Here is a 21,054-nt window from a genome sequence, read left to right as displayed (position 1 = left end):
TAATTGCTGCTTGTTGTGTGCTCTACAATATCTGTGAGAGTAATGGGGAGACGTTTATGGCAGGATGGAAGGTTGAGGCAACTCGCCTGGCGGTGAGGTTCGCACAGCCAGACAACAGGGCGATTAGAAGAGCACAGCAGGGCGCGCTGCGTATCAGAGAAGCATTGAAAGCCAGTTTCATGACTGGCCAGGGTACGGTGTGACAGTTGTGTTTGTTTCTCTTGAAGTTACCCGCCCCCTATATACATGAAAGGAAATAAAGTCACAATTGTTTAAAAAACGTTCTTTATTATTTGTTGCACAACACATTGAGAGAAATCAGAAGGTAGACCCGGGGGGGGGGGGGGGGAGGTATTGGGTTAGGGGGGTGGAGGAGGAGGGAAAGACAAGTCCAGAAACCAAATCAAAATTTCAGATATGCCAGCTTTCTGCTGCTTGTGCAATCCTCTGGGGTTGAGTGTGTGGGTCCCCGTAGCCTTCCCCTTTCCCCCCCGTGTCCTTGGGCGTCTGGGAGAGGAGGCTATGGAACTTGGGGAGGAGGGAGGGCGGTTATACAGGGGCTGCAGTGGCAGTCTGTGGTGTTGCTGCCTTTCCTGCATTGGATCCACCATACAGTGGAGCAAGTCAGTTTGCTCCCCATGAGCTTGACAATAGCTTTCTGCCTGTTCTCATCGCAAGCGTCCCTCCTCTCTTCGTGTTCATTTAACGCATTACGGGACTCGGCAATTGTTTGCCTCCATGCATTCAGCTGGGCCCTATCAGTGCGGGAGGACTGCATGAGCTTGGCGAACATGTTGTCCCGAGTTCGTTTTTTCTGCTTTCTAATCTGGACCAGCCTCTGGGACGGAGTAGATAGGGGCCGCGTTGAAACATTTGCACCTGCGGGAGCAGAAAAAGGGAGGGTAGTATTTTAAAAGATAACATTTTAGAGAACAAAGGGGACACTCTTTCTCAGTGAAACAGGCAATTCAGAGTACACAGCACATGTTCTTTCTGTACAAGGTCGCATTTTGCCTCTTATACTGCAGTGCCTGCCACTTTGGTGTGAATAAGCCATCACATGCGGTCGGGCAACAGAATTCAGCTTGCAGGCAGCCATGGTAAGCCCTTGGGGCATGCGGCGTTCTGCTTCTTCCGCATTCATTTCAATGCTTTCAAACTGCCGGGCCCCCTTTCCCATAACAAGCAATACCTGGTGGGTTTGCCATATAAAAGGAGGGCCTGCAGGCTCCCTGGGATGATTGCTTCGCACAACACCCCCTTTCCCCCCCCGCACCCACCACGTGGCTCCAATGAGGCTCTGAGCAGGGATGAGCCCTTTAAACTAAACGCAACCAGCTCAGTGCGAACAACCCACCCACCCACCTCGTGGCTCTGATCAGGCTCTCACTCACCAGAAGTGCCTTTTCCAGGGTCATGGAGCCCGCGTTGGGAGTGGGGGGAAGCTATTGGCTCCAGCGTGAAGACTAATTCCTGGCTAGGGGGGAAAACGGATTCCCCACTTGCCGTCTGTGCACTGTCGTCCTCCTCCTCCTCCAATAACTTATCCTCCTCGCTCCGTGCAACTCTCCCCTTGCAGGTGTCCATGGACAGTGGTGGGGTAGTGGTGGCGTCACCCCCCATAATTGCATGCAGCTCATGGTAGAAGCAGCATGTATGGGGATGTGACCCAGAGCACCCATTCACCTCCCTGGCTTTTTGGTACGCTTGCCTGAGCTCCTTGATTTTTGCATGACACTGTTCTGTGTCCCTGGAGTAGCCTCTTTCTGTCACGGCCCTGAAGACTTTAGCGTACTTATTCGCATTTCTTTTTTTGGAACGTTCTGCCATAACAGATTTGTCTCCACAACATGCGATGAGATTCAGTACCTGCCGTTCGGACCATGCTGGAGCTCGTCTGCAAATCTGGGACTGCGTGGTCTCTTGTGATGGTGGACTCTGCATGGTCGCCTGTGATGGTGGACTGTGCTGATGGTCTCCTGTGCTGATGGTGACCAAACAGGAAATGAAATTTAAAAGTGCCCCGGGCTTTTACTGCCTACCTGGTTAGTGCATCGGAGTTGAGAGTGTTGTCCAGAGCGGTCACAAGGGAGCTTTCCGGGATAGCTCCTGGAGGCCAATAACGTCGAATTACATCCACAGTACCTGTAACCCGGAACTGTGATCTCGATTTTAGCGTTACTCCACTTGCCGAGGTGGAGTACAGAAATCGGATTAAAGAGCCCTTTAAATAGAAAAAAACGGTTTGGTCATGTGGACGGAATCAGTTTTATTTCAAATTAACTCGGTTAATTCTGAAATTACCGCGTACTGTAGACCAGGCCTGAGTAATAGAGATGCAAAGTAGTAATCTTTGATATGAAAACAAAGCCAACCACCAAGTATATTTTGACAAATAAACCTAGAATGCACACAGAAATTCAAAGCTCATCCTGAGCAAGTCTGCCCTAGAGAAGCTGCACTACGAGTTTGAGCCAAGGTTTTCAGTTTCTTGTCTCTAAGGTTTCTTACTATATATTCAATAAATGGACAGAAATAGAACGTGCTAGAAAATATTCAGTTACAACAAACAAAACATCAGTGAGCTAAATGATTTTGTACAATCTGAATGTTGTCTCAATCACTATGTTGCAAAAACAAAGTATGTATTGGTTTAAAACTTCCATGAAGAACAAGAACTTCTGTCTTTTATTGCTACAGATGTTGATGCATTTTTATGTTTTTCTCCCTTGTATTGGTATTTGCATATTTTCCAGTGAGAAGACCTTTTGTTTGCCATAAGAAGGCTATTATCCAGAATGTTAATGGGTTTCCAGCTATTAAGATGTAATGATATACCTTGAGTATCTAACTATACATTTGAAAAATCTCCATGAGCAATCTCAGAGGAATACTTAGAATGCACTCCTGATAAATTGGCTCATTTTCTTGTAATTTACTAGAAGTGCTGATATGAAAGCAGTTCTAATATAGAAAGTACATTAATCCCTGGAGTTACATTGTATATATTAAATTATTACTCTCAAAGTATAAAACATATGAGGCCATTTAGCCTTCTTTCATACTTGTTACTTTAAATCACAGTAGAAAAATAATCGCTGTCATTTGAGGCAAGAAATTAGAAATGATATGTTTAGCATCTTTAAAAACAAGATATGCTGTAATGAAGTAAGTTTGATCTTGCATAAAAATGTATCTTTTTCAAAGGGTTGCCAGTGAAAAGAAAGTGTCATTAAGGAGGCTGTATCGTTAAAGCTCATTTCCTTTAGTTAACAAACTAATATTTTGATAAATCTGTTTACTTGGACATCTTCTACGATTGTCATATAGATTAGACTGCCTGCTGTTCTAGTTGCCAAATCCTGAAATCTTTTCTTGAGCAATATGCTTACTACCTCAGTATAAACAAAGGAATTCAATATTTGACCACAGAAATTCTAATAACTACAGCACAGTTATTTTTATTAACTTTTAGATACATCCATTTCAGAACACTTGTTTAAAATGTTCTTTGATTGTTTTCCCTTCTACAGAGGAAGAGAGAAGTGGTGGAACTGCAATTCACTACACTAACTTATATGAACCAATCGTTATTTATGCCACTGGGAGGCTGAAAGTCCTGGAAACATGTTATGTAACAAATGACAAAGAATTTGAAAGCCGTTGCCTAGCAAATTGGAACATGGAGACGAAGCTAGATCCCGCTAAGGATGACCTGCCCCTAATGGCCAACACACGCCACATGCTTGTAAAGCATTATGTATTGGACTTAGATGTGGATTTTAAAAGCCAAGTTATTGAAGGCACCATAGTTCTCTTTTTTGAGCCTGGGAGCCGATGCAAAAAAGGAGGCAGTGCTGGGGAAGGAGTCTGTCTTCCACAGTCAGATGAAACATTCAAAATTAGGGCATCTGAACCTTGTCACAGTCCTGTGACAAATGTAAGTGCCCGCTCATCTAAAACAGGATATAATGATTTTTCAGTCTGTGCTAAAGGTGAAAAAGATACTTCTGATAAAAATGGTAACCATAGCAACGGGGAACAGGCTTCTGGGATTTCTAGTTCAAAGAACTGCTGTGACATAGAGACTCATGGGAGTGAAGATTTTTTGCTGGTATTGGACTGCTGTGATTTATCTGTGTTAAAGGTCGAGGAGGTAGATGTTGCTGCTGTGCCAGGTATTGAAAAATTTACAAGGTCTGCCAAGCTAACTGATGCTGAAGAGCTGAGAAATCTTAGGAATCAGATTGTACATGAACTTGTGACTTTACCTGCGGATCATTGGAGGGAACAGCTATATTATTACACCCACTGCAGCCAGGCGCCTGGTTGTGGAGAGCTTCTGTTTTCCACTGGCACTTGGAGCTTGGAGATAAGTAAAGCAGAGGTTCAAGCACCAAGAGACTTTCCTCATGCCATAAGGATATGGTACAAAACAAAGCCAGAGGGAAGATCAGTTACATGGACCACAGACCAGAGTGGCAGGTATGTAACTATTGGCTCTACAGTTACACGTTAATTTTATATGCAGGGAGAGAAGAATTCAGAGTGATGCATTAAATGCATTAACTGTGCAAAGAAGATAAACATTCATTTTCACTGCTTTCTTTTCATCCTTAGTCTGAATTCTACTGGATCAGTAAAGTAGGTAAACTGAAGGGCAGACAAAACCCTAACAAGATTACATTCCTTAATCCTGGATCAAATGATTGCCTTTATCTAGCTTGCATATTCAGGACTGGAAGTAATGGATTGTATTGCATGTTGGGTAAAGGTGGTATGTGTCCAGGGGGAGGGGCAGAGAGTGCGATGAGGCAGTAGTGGGGGAAGAGAATGTATAAATGACAGATACGTTCACCTTAGTATTCTGCGTTCTTTTTCCTTCCTAGCATAAGAAACTGATCATATAGTATAACAATTGGTATCTGTAATACTGAATAGAATATCTCACAAACTAGCCTTTTGTCATTTATTAATTCTGTACTGAGTTTATAGTTAGAATCTATATTTCCTGTTTAGTCTCTCTTAACCAACTTTTAAAATCCCCTTTGTGCATAATATGAAATACATTGCTGATGGCAGGTAAATTGTGAGTTGCAATTTGAGTGGAGATTTGGTTGTTATATAGCATTGTAAATGTACATGACGCTGTACAGAGTACTTAAAGTTAGGTTTACAATTACATGAACTGTAATTTCATTGGATTGTGATATTTAAAATGGGATTTCAATAGTTTATTGGATTCTTCAGTGGAGATAGTTGAGAAATAACAAGAAATCTACTGTGCCATCAAGTTTGACGGTGCTAGGGAACCAGATTCCAGTAAACTCTTGTCACTCTTCCACAAAACAGAGACTGAGCGGTCAGTCAATCTCAGCCACACTAGTGGAAATTGAGTCACTTCATTGAAGTCAGAATTTGGCCCTCTAATTGTGCATAAAGCACTTGGACAATTTTAATACTGAACCTACTCAAGCTTTAAGCAAAGAGTGTGTTTGCTCATGTTCATTACTAATCAGTAGATAATTCTGGTCCCGAAGGAATATTCATTTGATGTGGCACCTTTATGAAGTGAGGTCATGCATTTTTTACCATTGTATTGAGTGAAGCATGAGGAGGTTGAGTTGCTTGTTATCCTACAAGTGTGTCAGTGGCTCTCTGTCCTTCATTTTAGCTTTTATAACTTTTTGGACACCAGGTAGCATCAGACTTTTTTAGAAGTGTTTTTTGGTTGTTATTCCAGGTTAATGTTTTGAACATTTGGGAAATTTTTATAGATTAAATCACTAAGTGCTCTTAGTTTTTAATCTTTCCCCCCCATTTGATTCCTAGGGATAGTAGTGAAGTTTTTGCTGCTTATATTTAGAAGCAGCTCATGGGAGTTGCACAGAAGTGTGAAGGCTTTTATGCTTCTGTAGAGTGGAAAAGATAATGTGGTGATCATTTTATCAGAAAGTTTGATGGAAACAGTCTATTGTAGCTTTGTTTTCTGTCTCTTGTAGGTTGATTTTTTAATTGCTGTATTCCAGAAACTATTTCCTATCACAAGTTTTCAGATCACAAAGAGTTATTAGAATCCTTATTTTCAAATGTTGTGAAATGAGATTTACAGATGATACATCTATAAATATAGGAATTAACTCCTTTCCCCACCACATAGAACTTTGTCATTATTTATTTTTTCTTTCTGTTTTCATTTAAAAAATAAAATCAATTAATAGTATATGGGGTGGGAGGAGTAATGGTACAGTGTTTTATTACTTCTACAATGCCACATATGTGCATGATGCTGTATAGGCAGACAAAATGTCAATCCTTTCTCCAAGGAGTTTACTGTCTAGGGTTCCAATCTTCCAAAAAATTGCTTGAATGAATATGAAGGAACAGACATTCTGTAGTCATTTCAAATGCAATATCTTCTAGTTTGTTTGTACAATGCTTTGAAGATGTAGTATTCAATAAATATTATATCACCTTTTTAAAAATTTTTTTAAATACTTTTGTTTCTGTCATGAGTCACAAAAAATCTATTTAAGCAGTGTGATTAGGATTAGTGGGCAGGATTCAGATGAGTATATGTGCAATGAAATTAAATACAGGCATAATGGGTTGCATTTCTTTTTTTACAAAGCAAGGCCTGAACACATGGAATTTCAGTGATTCACTGTTTAATACTTTGATACTAGAAAATGCATTAATGCTCACAGTAGGAGCTTCCATCCAGCCCCAGGACATTGGGTTTATATGGTAAAAACGGCTGCCTTTTTGCGGCTCCCTACAAGAGCAATAAATTATAGGGCAAAAAAGAGAAGCAGGCTTGCCTTTTTTTGTTCTTGCCTTTTCCCAGAAGTCTGCAACAGTATCCTTATTAAGATAAAAGTATGTATAAAACAAAATATCACTTGAAGTGTGGGAAAAGTGACCAGGGTCCCAATTCAGTGAGGCCTCCCAAGCTTTGAGGATGTGACTAGCCCCACTGAAGTCAGTGAGACTACTAACATACTTAATGTTATGCTCAAGTATTTCGTAGATTTAGGACCTATCAAAATCTCATTTTAGGATTCCATGCTTATTGTTTAAGTAAATGATTCCATATTAAATATAGTCAGTTTAAAAAAATTATGATTTTCACAACTGCCAGCTTTGCAAATTAAACCTGAAGTGTGAAAGTCCACACAGCTTCCTTCTGCCTTTACTCTTTGTCCACTCTAATAAAGAAATTTCAGTTGGAATTTATTTTACAATTCGGTTGATGTATACCTGCAGCAGAAATCACCTTACTTTCTCAGAACTGTTCTAGCAATAAAAAACCTTACTTTTCATAATAAAGGAGCAACAGGACTCTGAATACATACAAGTAACATATTTGTTGGGTCAAATGATAGCATTTTAGTCAGTTCTTCTGTCTATAATGACCATTTAAAATAAAACAAGGATATTCAGCATAATCTCTAGAACAGGGGTTCTCAGACTGTGGGTCAGGACCTCAAAGTGGGTCACGACCCCATTTTAATGGGGTCGCCAGGACTGGCTTAGATTTGCTGGGACCTGGGGGTAAAGCCAAAGCCCGTGCCCCTCTGCCTGGGACCGAAGCCCAAGCCCTGAGTGGCGGGCTCAGGTTACAGGCTCCCTGCCTGGGGCTGAAGCCTTTGGTCCTTGGCTTTGCCCTCTCACCCCGCCAGGGATGGTGGGACTCGGACTTTGGGCCCCCCCGCCCAGTGTGGCGGGACTTGGGTGGGCTCAGGCTTCGTTCCCCTCTCTTGGGGTCGTGTAGTAATTTTTGTTGTCAGAAGGGGGGTTGCGGTGCAATGAAATTTGAGAACCCTTGCTCTAGAACCAAGGAGTTCAAAAAGTTTGAAGTTTCTGGACTTATTCGAACCAAATTTATGGATCTTTTGAGATCACTTACAGCTAATTTTTTATGTAAAGTATTGGACAAAATGTTTTAAAAGCATTCTACCCCTTTTTGTCTTTGTGCAAGCTGTAAAGCTTGCTACTTTCAGCATAAATCTCTATTTTAATAATAATTATTATTAACAAATAATTCAGCAGAGGCTCTCAAGTGCATTACAAATATTAATTGATTCACACAGTTCCCCCTTTGATGTATATAAATTAGTGTTTCCCCTAGTTTACAGGTAGGTAAACTGATGTAGAATGAGATTGTGAGTACCTTAAGGTCACAGAAGAAGTCAGTGGCAGATCTGGGGATACTTAAGAGTCCTATTTCCCAGTTCTCTGCTCACATTGTTAGACCACAGTGCATCTACTGTAATAAGAGCCAAAGAATTAGTAGAAAAGTGCTGCAGAACCTTTTCAGAACTGAGTGGCTTGTGAGGAGCCTGAGGGCTGCATCTAATTCACAAATGGATTTACATGTAACTTTAAGCAGAGGTAAATGCATACAGTTTATGTTTACAGAGCACAGTAAATGTACATAGTACTCTACAAAACATGTAGAGAGGCAAAATGTGTTTGAGAGTTACATTGGAAGGAATGTTAAAAGGAAAGAGTAGCACTGCTTCTTTGCAACTGAAGGCTTTAAAGACAAAAACATTATGTGATGCAGGTAGGTTGCTAGGATGGTTGTTGCAGTTGTTCAGATTCATAACGGAAAAGAACTGCTGGCTGGTATTTCCAAAGAGAATGCTTCCAAATAGCAGTCCTCTTATGTAACTCTGGATATCTATTGTTTGTCAAGCATACTGGTATATAAAGAAATTCAGTAAGCTTCTCTCAAGAAATATGCATTGGAACATTGTGAGTCCGTCAATTCTAGATAAATCTTGTTCATCTCGTCTTTTGGGTTCAGTTTGTGATGTGTTTGCAAACATATTTCTGTCCCTTTGAAAGTGTCTGAACCTTTCATCAAATTAATTTTAAGGCCTGTCTGGATTTTTCAGCATAGGGATAACTGAAACACTTGGGAAATCTGAAAACAGAAAAGACATTCTGTTTCTCTTCATGACTGCACCCAAGACCTCTGGTCTTGTGGGAGCTGCAGACAAAGGCCCATGACTATCTTCTGCTCTCCTGGCATTTGCAGCCAAAGGTCTCTGCTCCACTCCTAATTTTAATATTTTAGATACTTGTAAGTAACATATTTCAGCATATATTATTATTATTATTCTTAAATAGTCAAGAAGTAGTTTCTGACTGATTAGACACGTGACATTATCATCACGGTTCCGAGTTAAAACATTGTTGAAATATATGCATACCTCCTAACATTTAAAGTTAATAAAGCTGGGGGAGGTTCTGCCCCTGTGGGGGTGGAAGACACCAGAGTTATGGTTTCAAAGCGAGCTTGCCCTGTACTTACCCCACAGAGGCAGCGTTGCAGCTCTTGTCCCATGGGACTGACTGGGCTTGGCCCCTGATGCACTGGTTGTAATGCCACTCAGGTTTGGCCCAGTGCCCCTGATGTGGGGGACAGGTGGGTTGCCAAGCCAGATTTGAGTGAGTGGACCTGCAACTGTATGTGCCAGGGGCCAAGTTTCAAGGCCTGTGCTGGGGAGCTGAGCCCAGTCAGGCCTGCAGGACAGGAGTGGCTTCAACTGGGTCAGGGTATTTTGTAGGTCAAAGCCAGTTGGTCCCACACAACCCAGGACTGTTGAGAGGTCTTTATACGGAGGCAGTGCACACTCAGAACTATAAGCTGTGTTTTGGGGCAGTCTATCTATAGAATCAAGCAGACACTATTTCATTGGTTTGCATTCTGAAGGATAGCTTCACAGCCAGAAAAGAGGATAGAAATTTAATCATTATTAAAAAAGAAAACTCAAATTCTGAAGAAATTTAGAGTCTACCATATGGCTGCAGGATGGTCTGTGGGTTGTGCACCAAATGAGAAATAGCTCTTTTCCATCATTCAATTAGACATTGTCATGGTTATAGGCCAGGCTTGGAACAACACTTTGAGTAGACTTAAAAAAATCTAAGAAGGGATATACTGATTCAAATAAAATGAGAGCCAACCCAAACCATGAACCAAAACATTTGGAAGTTTGGATTGATTCTGTAAAATATTCCTCTCTACTGGGTCCAAAATCTGGTTTGTGTCTAATGTGTCCCGGGCTTTTGATGATAGCCCTCAAAATCCAATATGAGGCTTAGCAGGTCTGCCAGTTGCTTATTGGGTAGATTGCTGTCTTCAAATCTGTCTAATCTAGCCAAGTGTTCATTTTCTGTATCTGCCTATTGTGGATTTCTGAAAAGGGAGAAGCATTCAGCCACTGAGCTTTTGTTCCCAAAGAAAGAAGGGGAGGGGAAGAGGAAGAGATAAGATGGAATTGGGGAGAGGAAGAAGGAACAAATTAGATTAGAAAGTTCTCTAATATAATTTTACTTGCTCTGATGCTGTGCTGAGGGTTTTAGGAATTCACAGTATTTTGGTAATATTTTTGATAATGATTTCTATGCAAATATTGGGGATATAAAAATACTGAAAAATATTTTTAAAAATGAAAAATGGATCAGTTTCAAATACTTTGAAACTAAAACAACATCAGAAATTTTTTCATGAAAATAGGTTTTCACTTTTTAAACGTCTCTAACTAGGATAATTTCCCACTCATTACCGCAAAAAAGGAATGCAATTAACAGGGTAGCCTTGCACACAAGCAAGATTAGTGAATAGAACCCCAGAGTCTAAGCAACTCTCAGACTGATTCCCACCACAGTTGCCACTGCTCACTCACTTCTGGAAGCAGAATCTGAGTGGGTTGCAGCTCATGTCCTATATTCCAAGCTCTCCAAATACATAAGAGTTTGAAGTTCTAGCAGTCATAAAGTTGGCCATTGTGGGTCACCCAGTACATATTTATTTTATCTCCTTTTCAAACCTTAGGCCCTTTACATTTTGCTGGGACCTGTCTTTCCATAGTAACTCAATCTCTGTGGTAACACCACGGTAGGAGCCACAGAGAACTGGACTGCCTAACTGCTTATCTCTCTTCTGTTCTCTAACTCCCCCTACTTCTGTTAGGAGTGGGGTCAGATAGATCATATAAATGTCTGAGGCTACCGAGGTAAGGAATTATAAAGAAAAAGAATGGCCAAGTGTGGGGGTGACTTGAAAATGTGATGGCTATGTGAACTTTAAGAGGGAGAAGAGACTATATTAAGAGAGGAAGAAGAGAGATACAGAAAGGATGGTGCGCTAGGGAGGAGGACAGAAAGCAGGAGAATTGCCATGTCTCTCACTAGCTGTGGTAATGGTAATTAAAAAAAATCAGTGTCTGATAACAGCAGTCTGGAACTGATGGTTATTTAACATAGACACTATGTGACATATCCTGTGTAGATAGCAGTTCCCTGATGCGGTAAGGGAAGTGCAGAACCATCATTTCAGGTCGAAATTCTGTATTTCTGGTCCACTCATCTGCTGGAATTGAGCAGCCCTGACCTAAAGTGGGGAATACTGCCAACTACAATATACTCTGTAATTGTATAGCACCATCACACTGCTGACATTTTAACACGTCTCTAATGTATATTAAGTACAGAAAAATAAATAGCAAAGAAAGTAAACGTGATTCAGAGGAATAGAAGGAACCCAATAATGCTTGATTTTGTTTTTCTAAAAATATGGACAAAACAGGTTAAAAATTTCATTGAAAGAAGAAAAAATATTTTTGTGTAAATCATGGCAGAGTTTTCCTTTTTGCAAATCTTCTAAACTCTTCCCTCTCTGACAGAATGAGACAGTTCAGTGTTAGTTGACACCTCAGCTAGTGCCAACCTGTCAATCAGCTAATCTCCAGGCGATTGTGCCATGAATATATGTATATCTAACAAGAAGCTGATGTAACTGTTGTTCTGACGTTCCCGCGCAAACTTTAATAGGGCTCTGTATGATCTGTTGCTATTTTCATGGCAGACTTTGACATATTTGAAGAAATTTTGTTTAGGAATGATAAGTTACTCAGTATATCCAGGGCTGTCCGTAGCGGGGCATGGGGTCCAGGACAAATCAGCCTCTCTTCGCTGGCATGCCTGGCCGCCACTTGCCCTCTTACACCCCCCCGACCCATCTACCGCTCTCCTCCTCGCCATCTGCCCACCTGCTGCTTGCCTCCTCACCCAGCTGCCTGCTGCTCGCCTCCTCGCCATCTGTCCGATGTGCCACCCGACCACTGCTCTCCTCCTCACCATCCACCCACCCGCCTGCCTCTGCACCCCCTTCCCGCCTCCTCACCCTCACCTCCTCACCTACCTGCCCGCCGCTTGCCTCCTCACCCCGCTTACCTGCCTGCCTCCCACCTAACCTCCCCACCCACCTCCTCACCTGAATATTGGGACAAATCGCGTCCCAATCATACATCGGTCAGGACGCTGGATAAAGGACTAAATATCAGGACAGTCCCAATTTTATCGAAAGGCGGGGCCCCCAAAGCACGGGGCCTGAGGCGGTCGCCCCGATTCGCCTTAACCAAGGGAGGGCTCTGAGTATATCTGAACAAAAATAGCATAAAAACAGCTATCGAAAAAATGGAAACCCTGGATTTACCAAATATCATAACCGTTCTCTAACTTTTCGACTTTCCTTTGTATGTGGGATCTAATTGTATATAATTGTTGCTATATTTATGTGCCAATTTAATATATCAAATACTTTAAAAATGAAGGTAAAGGTATTTGAAAATTAGAAACTGCACATGCACAATATGCTATTTTATTTTGTATTTATTTTCCATATTAGTAGCACAGGACTGGGAGCCTGGAGATTAGGTTCTATTCCCAGTTCCACCACTGAGCTGCTGTTTGACCTTGTGCAAGCCACTTTACTTCTCTGTACCTCTATTTTTTTTCTCCCATCCTTCGTTTGTTTTGTGTATTTAGATTATAAGCTCTTTGGGGCAGAGACTGATTCTTACTATGTGTTTTTACCATGCCTAGCACAATGGGGCCCCAATTTTGGTTGGGATGTCTGAGTACCAACCTAATCAGTTAAATATTAATAATAATGTATATGTACCAAATTATAGAGCTCCGTATATTAACCAGTAGAGAATAGGCTGATATTCAGATGATACTGGAATTCAGATGTCCTAATATCTGTGTGACATTTGGAATATGAGTATAGGGCCAGATCCTGGGGTCTGGGCTTTGTGTTCTCAGTACAGCTTATGTGTATGTGTGGGTGTAGCACAAAAGTGGGGGTAAGATCCCAGGCTTTAAGCTGCTGGTGGCAGTCTGGTACCCCAGCGTAAAGGATAGTGGCTTTCAACTGCTGTATGTTATGCCTACTGCCTGTGGGCCCAAGGGGTTTTTCAGCAGCTGGGGTTCACCAGCATGTAGGAACACATATGTTTTGCTGACTACCTGTGGGCCTAAGTGGCTGTTTTGGCAGATGGGGTTTGCCAGCAGGTAGGCACCCCCGATCTTCTCTTTGCCAGAGTTTGAGAGTGTGGGTTGGCAGGGAAGCCACTACAGTCATGCTGTACCACTCAAGGAGTTCCTCATGCTGGGAAATCCTCCAAGGGCCTCTTAGACCGGTTTGAGGCTAGTTTAGATCATTGGAGCAGAGCAAAACAGTCTTAGCAGGGCCAAGGCTCTGGCTAAAAATCTGAATATCAGCATTACCTTTCTCATAGGAATTCTTCCCTGGAGTACCTGGGCTCTCCTCCTACAATCCTGTGGTTTTTCTGTGGTTTCCATGTACCTGGAACCATCCTCTACTCCTTCTCTTTCCCCTTTGCCACAGATGCTATAGGGCTATTAACTAGTCTTCTACTTCTGAGATTTTTGGGGTGCAAAGAGTATCTTCTAGAGAGTAAGTGACCTGCCTGACAGGGCCAGCTCTAGGTTTTTTGCCGCCCCAAGCTCAAAATTTGCCACCCCAAGCTCAGGTGGGGCTGTAGCTCACAGGCGGCGCTGGAAGCGGAGGGAGTGATGTCACCTTCTCCCAGTGCCTGCGGGGGCTTTACCCCCTCCCCCACCCGGCTGCGCAGAGAAGCCCCAATATAAGGGGTGGCACAAGGCAGCGCAGCAGCCAGTGCACAGATGAAGCAGCGCAGCCCCGGCTCCCCGGCAGGACTCGCCCTCTCCTCCCCAGGTAGTGGCTGGGCCCTGGCAGCTCAACATCCCAGGGCTGGGGCTTCCCCTTCCCGCTGCGGCCGGGGGCGCGGTGCCCTCGCCCCGTCTAAGTGACTGGCTGGACGGTCCTGCTGGCCAGATGTGGCCTGGGGGCCATAATTTGCCCACCTCTACTTTAGGGCACACTTCAATCACATTTTCAAGCTTTTCTCTGCAATTATGAGGTTTGTAAATTTACTTTTTTTTTTGTAGTTGAAAACCGAGATTGTCACATAGTCACTTGTTTCTAGTAGTTGGTGGTTAAAGAAAAACACCAGGGATTGTGAGACTCATGATAAAATAGCGAGAGTTGGCAACAGTGTATTAGTGGTCATTCTGAAATTCTCACATTGGTCACTTGGGTTCACAATTCCCAGTGGCTGGGGAATTGTTGCCTGAGGTCCAAAGGTCATGGCATGAGCAAGGGAGCAGAAAGGATGGGAATATCTATGCTATTTTTTTTCTCTGCTGCCTCTTACATATAAATTAATCTGTTAGGATGGACAAAAGCAAAATTTCAAGGTTTGATATCTTGGTTGGTTCATATCATGTTAGGTTAAAACCCAGACAAAGTGAGATGTTGAAAACCAGTTAGTAGGTTTGAATTTCTTTTTATAATGGGAAGTTCTACTCAGCCTTCACTATTTCATGTTTTAGAGTAACAATGATGTTACTCTTGTTTTTATCTTTTTTCCCTCCCTATAGGCCATGTGTTTATACAATGGGGTCTCCAATAAACAACAGGGCCCTTTTTCCATGTCAGGAGCCACCGGTTGCCATGTCAACATGGCAAACCACAGTCCGAACAGCTTCTTGCTTTGTCGTCTTAATGAGTGGTGAAAATTCAGCAGAACCAGCACAACTTCAAGAAGGTGTAGTATATATATTCTTAATTATGTGTTGTACAAAATGATGCTAGCAAAGTGCCAGAAAGTAGTTTACAAAGATGGGTGCACATTATTATCTCCATTTTATAGAGAGGGAAATTAAGGTACAGGGAGGCCAAGTGACCTGCCCAAAGTCATGCAGCTGATGGGAGTACTTCGGTGTTCTAACTTCCCATCTGGTACCTCATCCACTGGAATATACTGGCATCTGTTTTTTTCAGGTGTAAACTTCACATAGCTCACTAACTGGCTTAGTTTCAATCAATCTATAGCTAAATATTTGGCAGATCAGCCCACAGACTGCTGAAGGCACTGATAATAGGATATAGATTTTTGGTTTGAGGTTGCCAGTTCAGTTTAGCAAGGGTGGTAGTGACTGAGGGTTGTTACCCATATCATAGCTGCTTGGTGAACAATGTGAAATGAGTTGATGATCTCAGTTTGGTGCCAACTGTCCATAAAAGATCTTCTTTATTTCCACTTCTTTTGGGACCAGTGCATGGCTCCCAGTGCTCACTACTGCCTACCTGCTTAGAGTTATGCAAGGTATATCTCAGTGCTGTCTTCCCTTTGTTTTTTGCTGCACTTCTTCATCACAGCCTCCATGCACAGTGTAAAGGGAAAAGCAAATGTAAGGTGGTGCCAAGCATGACTGCACAGAGGTAATTTCCCAGGGTTAGTTCTGAGCTGTCTTTGCATACTCCTAAGGTCAGTATTTGCGTGATTAAAAATTAATTGGGATTAATCATGCTGTTAAACAATAATAGAATATTATTTATTTAAATATTTTTGGGTGTTTTCTAGATTTCTAAATATATTGATTTCAATTACAACACTGAATACAAAGTGTACAGTGCTCGCTTTATATTTATTTTTGATTACAAATATTTGCACTGTAAAAACCAGAAGAAATCATATTTTTCAATTCACCTAATATAAGTACTGTAGTGCAATCTCTTTATCATGAAAGTTGAACTTACAAATGTAGAATTATGTACAAAAAATAACTGCATTAAAAATAAAAATGTAAAACTTTAGCGCCTACAAGTCCACTCAGTTCTACTTCAGCCAATTGCTCAGACAAACAAGTTTGGTTACAATTTTCAGGAGATAATGCTGCCTGCTTCTTGTTTACAATGTCACCTGAAAGTGAGAACAGAAGTTCGCATGGCACTGTTGTAGCTGGCATTGCAAGATATTTATGTGCCAGATGCGCTAAAGATTCATATGTCCCCTCATTCTTCAGCCACCATTCCAGAGGACAAGTGACCATGCTGATGATGGGTTCTGCTTGATAACGATCCAAAGCAGAGCAGACTGATGTATGTTCATTTTCATCATCTGAGTCAGATGCCACCAACAGAAGGTTGATTTTCTTTTTTGGTGGTTCGGGTTCTGTAGTTTCTGCATCTGAATGTTGCTCTTTTAAGACTTCTGAAAGCATGCTCCACACCTCATCCCTCTCAGATTTTGGACGGCACTTCAGATTCTTAAACCTTGGGTCAAGTGCTATTGCTATTTTTAGAAGTCTCACATTGGTACCTTCTTTGCATTTTGTCAAATCTACTGTGAAAGTGTTCTTAAAACGAACATGTGCTAAATCATCATCCAAGCCTGCTATAACATGAAATATATGGAAGAATACAAGTAAAACAGAACTGGAGACATACAATTCTCCCCCAAGGAGTTCAGTCACAAATTTAATTACCGCATTATTTTTTTAAGGCGCATCATCAGCATGGAAGCATGTCGTCTGGAATGGTGGTCGAAGCATGAAGGGGCATACAAATGTTTAGCACATCTGGCACGTAAATACCTTGCAACGCTGGCTGCAAAAGTCCCATGCAAATGCCTTTCTCACTTTCAGGTGATGTTGTAAATAAGAAGCAGGCAGCAGTATCTCTTTAAATATAAAAAACTTGTTTGTCTTAGTGATTGGCTGAACAAGAACTAGGACTGTGTGGACTTGTAAGCTCTAAAGTTTTGTGTTTTGTTTTTGAGTGCAGTTATGTAACAAAAAAATCTACATTTGTAAGTTACACTTTCACAATAAAGAGATTGCACTACAGTACAAGTGTATGAAGTGAATTTAAAAATACTATTTTGTTTATCATTTTTACAGTGCAAATATTTATAACAGAAATAATATAAAGTGAGCAGTGTACACTTTGTATTCTGTGTTATAATTGAAATCAAATATATTTGAAAATGTAGAAAAACATCCAAAAATATTTAATACATTTCAACTGGCATTCTATTGTTTAACAGTGCGATTAAAACTGTGATTAATTGCAGTTAACTCATGCGATTGACTAAAAAATAATTAATCGACAGCCCTCGTAAATACCACTTATAGGACTGAAGAAGCATTTTGATTTGCATATAGACAATCTAAAATCTTTAATAGCCATTCAATTTAGCTGGATATACTTTCTTTTTTTTAAAAATGGTTAAGTTTAAATGAATAACAGATAACAAGAAAAGCAACCAGACATAATAAAGCAACATTTTTTAAAGGAAGACCTGTGCTCTCAGGTGCATACCTACATTTGTATACGTGCAATTTTCATGGTTACATACAGAGGCTAGCTGATTGTGTATGCAAATGGATAGTTTCCTGAATAGCAGTTCTGGTAAATGGATATGCAAAAGCGTGCACCCAGTTGAGCACACATTTTTTGCAGGCCTCCTTTTTGAAAAATATGGCCCATACTATTATCATTTAGAAATACAGATGGGACAGATCAGTTTCTCAAACAACAATAATCATAAATCTCCCAGAATGTTGCACATTTAGGCATACATACATATTGAGGCATTTTAATAAGGTGTGAAAGTATTTTTGAAAATGGTAGTACATACTTTATGAAATGTTTGGAATGGGAAAAGTTTTTCACAGAGTTGATAAATTCCAGATACATTCAAAGTGTTCTGTAAGCCTTATGATCTCTAGGTTTTTTTCAGGGGTGTTTGAGATAGTAAGTGTCCAAGTCATTTAGCCTTGGATGGTGGGTGGATTTGTTATTCAACACTTAGCTGCTAACACTGGTTTCTTCCATCCCACATGCGTGCAGTACACAAACTTCTTTAATCAAAAAACACCTTTAGATCCATTTTGATTTATTTTTGAGCATCTGTATCTTGGGCACATTAGGGCTGCTATGATCCAGGGTTCTATACATTGCTCAGTATTTTTTTCCCTTTAAAGTAGTAAGATTTCCACACTCCCCTTTCATTCACTTAAATCCATGTAGAAATAATTTAATTCAAGATTAGTGTTACTACTGAGAAGAAATGTGACCATGGAGAAACACCTACTTTCCCTTTCATAGCTTGCAACCACAGCAGCTTGTTCTGCATTCAAGTCAGATTTCACAAGCTATGCAGGTTAGGTCAGTTCAGTAGTTGAGTCGGAGATCTCCAACATGCATCTGATACAAGTGCTGCAGCAAGTGCTGTTGCTGATTCATCAGAGTATCTGCAAAAAGAAAAGGAGTACTAGTGGCATCTTAGAGACTAACCAATTTATCTGAGCGCAAGCTTTTGTGAGCTACAGCTCACTTCATCGGATGAAGTGAGCTGTAGCTCACGAAAGCTTATGCTCAAATAAATTGGTTAGTCTCTAAGATGCCACTAGTACTCCTTTTCTTTTTGCGAATACAGACTAACACGGCTGCTACTCTGAAACCTATCAGAGTATCTGAGTATTGAATTAATAATGCAGCACTCAGGTGCTAGGGGGCACTCTGCTACTCTGTCTTCCAAATGAGATGTGAAATCAAGGTGCTGATCACTAGAAGTCACTAAAGATGTCTTGGAACTTTTCTGATGGGCAAGGCTCTTAATCCCAATTTCCCAGACAAATAATAATTTGGGTAATTACATTTTGTTTTGCTACGCTATTTTTAACTTTCTGAAAGTGTTGTGTAATGGTTTTATGCATTACTAAACATAACAGTGTTTCCTATCGGAAGTGGCTGAATTTCAGTGGTGGATGGAGTAACCCTGTGTATGTGTATGTGTGTAATATGTACCTCAGTTTGTATTTAAAACACTAAAGAATTATTTGTGGTGAAAGGTGCTATATAAATATAAGAAAATATTCCTTTTTATTAGGTCAGACGGTAAGATACACTGACACTCATATTTATTTTAGTTATAATGCACGAATTGGTACTCAAAACTGTTTTTATAACCATTTCAAAGACAGTTAATATGCATGAAGAAACAAAGTCATTATCTCATAGTTATTATTTGAAATACAAAAATAAATTGCTTTTTAAAATTTTCTTTTCCCACACTTATAAATAGATTGCACTTTTCCAGCCTTTTTTAACTGAGTCCTAAATAGATAACACGTGAGTTAGAAAATATCCAGTTTTATTTAATAGGCTTTTTGTTTTCGCAATTATGCAGCTATCAGGCATGATACAGTAAATACTTGTCTTACAGTTGTGAAGCAAATGTCCAGTTGGGAAATGGATCTTCAAAAATAACCTACTGGAAAATTGTTTAAAAGTATCATGGTTTTACAATCTGTTTGTACGTATAGGAAATAAGTAATTTTAAAGCACAGCTGATTTTAGGGATTCATAGATTCATAGATATTAAAGTCAGAATGGACCATTATGATCATCTAGTCCGACCCCCTGCACAACGCAGGCCACAGAATCTCACCCACCCATTCCTGCGAAAAAACCTCTCACCTGTGGGATGGGATAACGTGTGTGGGTGATTAGGAATCAGAAATTATGGGGCAGGTGCTCTTCCTCCATTTTCTGCAGGAAACGCCAGCTATTTTCCTTGTCTTGCCAGTGAGCCCTCACATAGCACAGAAATGTTTCAGTGACGTGGCGTGTTACTTGCACTACAAGGAGGAAGCCCTGTGCTGAGTTCATATGCATTGCTTTCTCTTTCCCTATAGGTGGTGCTGTTTCCAAGAGAGTCACATGAAGGCATTGGAGTGAGAGAGAGAGAGGAGAGCCACAAAAGGAATCAGTAGAAGGGGAAACACTGAAGATAAGGGAGGAGAGGAAAGATAAGGGAGAATAAGAAAGCAAGCGCAGGGAAAAGAGGGGAGACAGAGGAATTAGGAGGGACAAAAAGAAAAAAAATTAGAACAGGTGACAGACATTAAAAAAAAGGAAGAAAATGAGAAAGTAAGAGTGAAGGGGGGAAGAAGAAAACATGAGAAACAAATTATCTCTCCTACCAGTAACAGCTGTTCATGTTGGTTATTGGCAGGAAGCACTACCTGCATAAAGGCCAGTTCAGTCATCAGGAAACGTCAGGAACCACAATGGTGAAACCTCATTCGCCTCACAGCATGCTCTGAGACTTCTTGTCAATTTAGTCCATTCTGGGCTGCAAGTACATGAGACCCCTGACAGCCTTGTGAGCAGTGGACTGGGGTTCAGCAGCACCTATAAGCGTAATAGGAGCCTCAGGGTGGAGTGATGGGGATGTCCAGTGTAGGCATGGTCTCTACAGAACCTGCACGAAGAAAGGGCATGTGGGATAAGGGAGAAGAAGGTGTTGAATTTTGTAAATATGAATCTGTAGGTGTTTGCAAGCTCATGTGAAGAGAGAAACAAGTTTATTTTTGCCCTTCAGTCCCAATTTGGTGCTTGTTTTGAAGGCCCCCTGCCCTCTTTCAGGACTTGCTGCTGATCTTCTAGCTTTGTGAAGTTTGTTGGCCCTCAGATTGTGTGATCCACTCAGGGCGGAATGCTTTGCCCCCCTCTTGATGTGGAGGATGGTAGAATAAAACTACAAAAGTCAAAGCTCTCGACACTCCAGCATATGCAGAATACTGCTGCCCATCTCCTCTCACCTAAGAAGCAACATAAACATATCACCACCACGTTAGATTGCTAAGCTGTCTTCCCTTTCATTTCAGCATTCTATTTAAATTGCCGCCTTCTTTTAAAAACACTTCACAGTCTTGCTTACTCGAGTCTGCCTCACTGAATTTGTTTCTTACTATGCTCCTCTCCCTCACTCTGTTTTGTCCATCACTGGCCTTCTCTCTTTCCTGTTAGGAAATCTCCTCACTGTTGTGAGAGCCTTATTCTTTATAGGAGAAGGA

General features: G+C 41.1%; 1 protein-coding gene and 1 long non-coding RNA gene across 4 annotated transcripts in view; one reads left to right on the top strand and one right to left on the bottom strand.

Annotated features, from left to right (window-relative positions):
- The window catches only part of AOPEP (aminopeptidase O (putative)), a 378,987-nt gene that overhangs the window by 73,177 nt on the left and 284,756 nt on the right, over window positions 1-21,054 (top strand). For all 3 annotated transcript variants that reach the window (XM_074953154.1, XM_074953153.1, XM_074953152.1), the window contains 2 exons: window positions 3,534-4,485; window positions 14,785-14,951. In XM_074953154.1, the coding sequence (XP_074809255.1) occupies window positions 3,683-4,485; window positions 14,785-14,951 (970 nt within the window). In that variant the 5' untranslated portion in view covers window positions 3,534-3,682. The remainder of the gene's footprint in view (window positions 1-3,533; window positions 4,486-14,784; window positions 14,952-21,054) is intronic.
- Window positions 456-19,736, bottom strand: LOC141987636 (uncharacterized). The gene is made up of 3 exons (XR_012639592.1): window positions 19,673-19,736; window positions 2,043-2,224; window positions 456-879 (listed from the first exon to the last, which is right to left on the bottom strand). It is a non-coding gene; the product is annotated as an uncharacterized LOC141987636 (long non-coding RNA).

The sequence above is a fragment of the Natator depressus genome, chromosome 5 (assembly GCF_965152275.1).
Source record: "Natator depressus isolate rNatDep1 chromosome 5, rNatDep2.hap1, whole genome shotgun sequence".
NCBI lineage: Eukaryota > Metazoa > Chordata > Testudines > Cheloniidae > Natator > Natator depressus.
The sequence above is the reverse complement of the archived record's forward strand: the minus strand, read 5'-3'. Positions and strand labels throughout refer to the sequence as shown.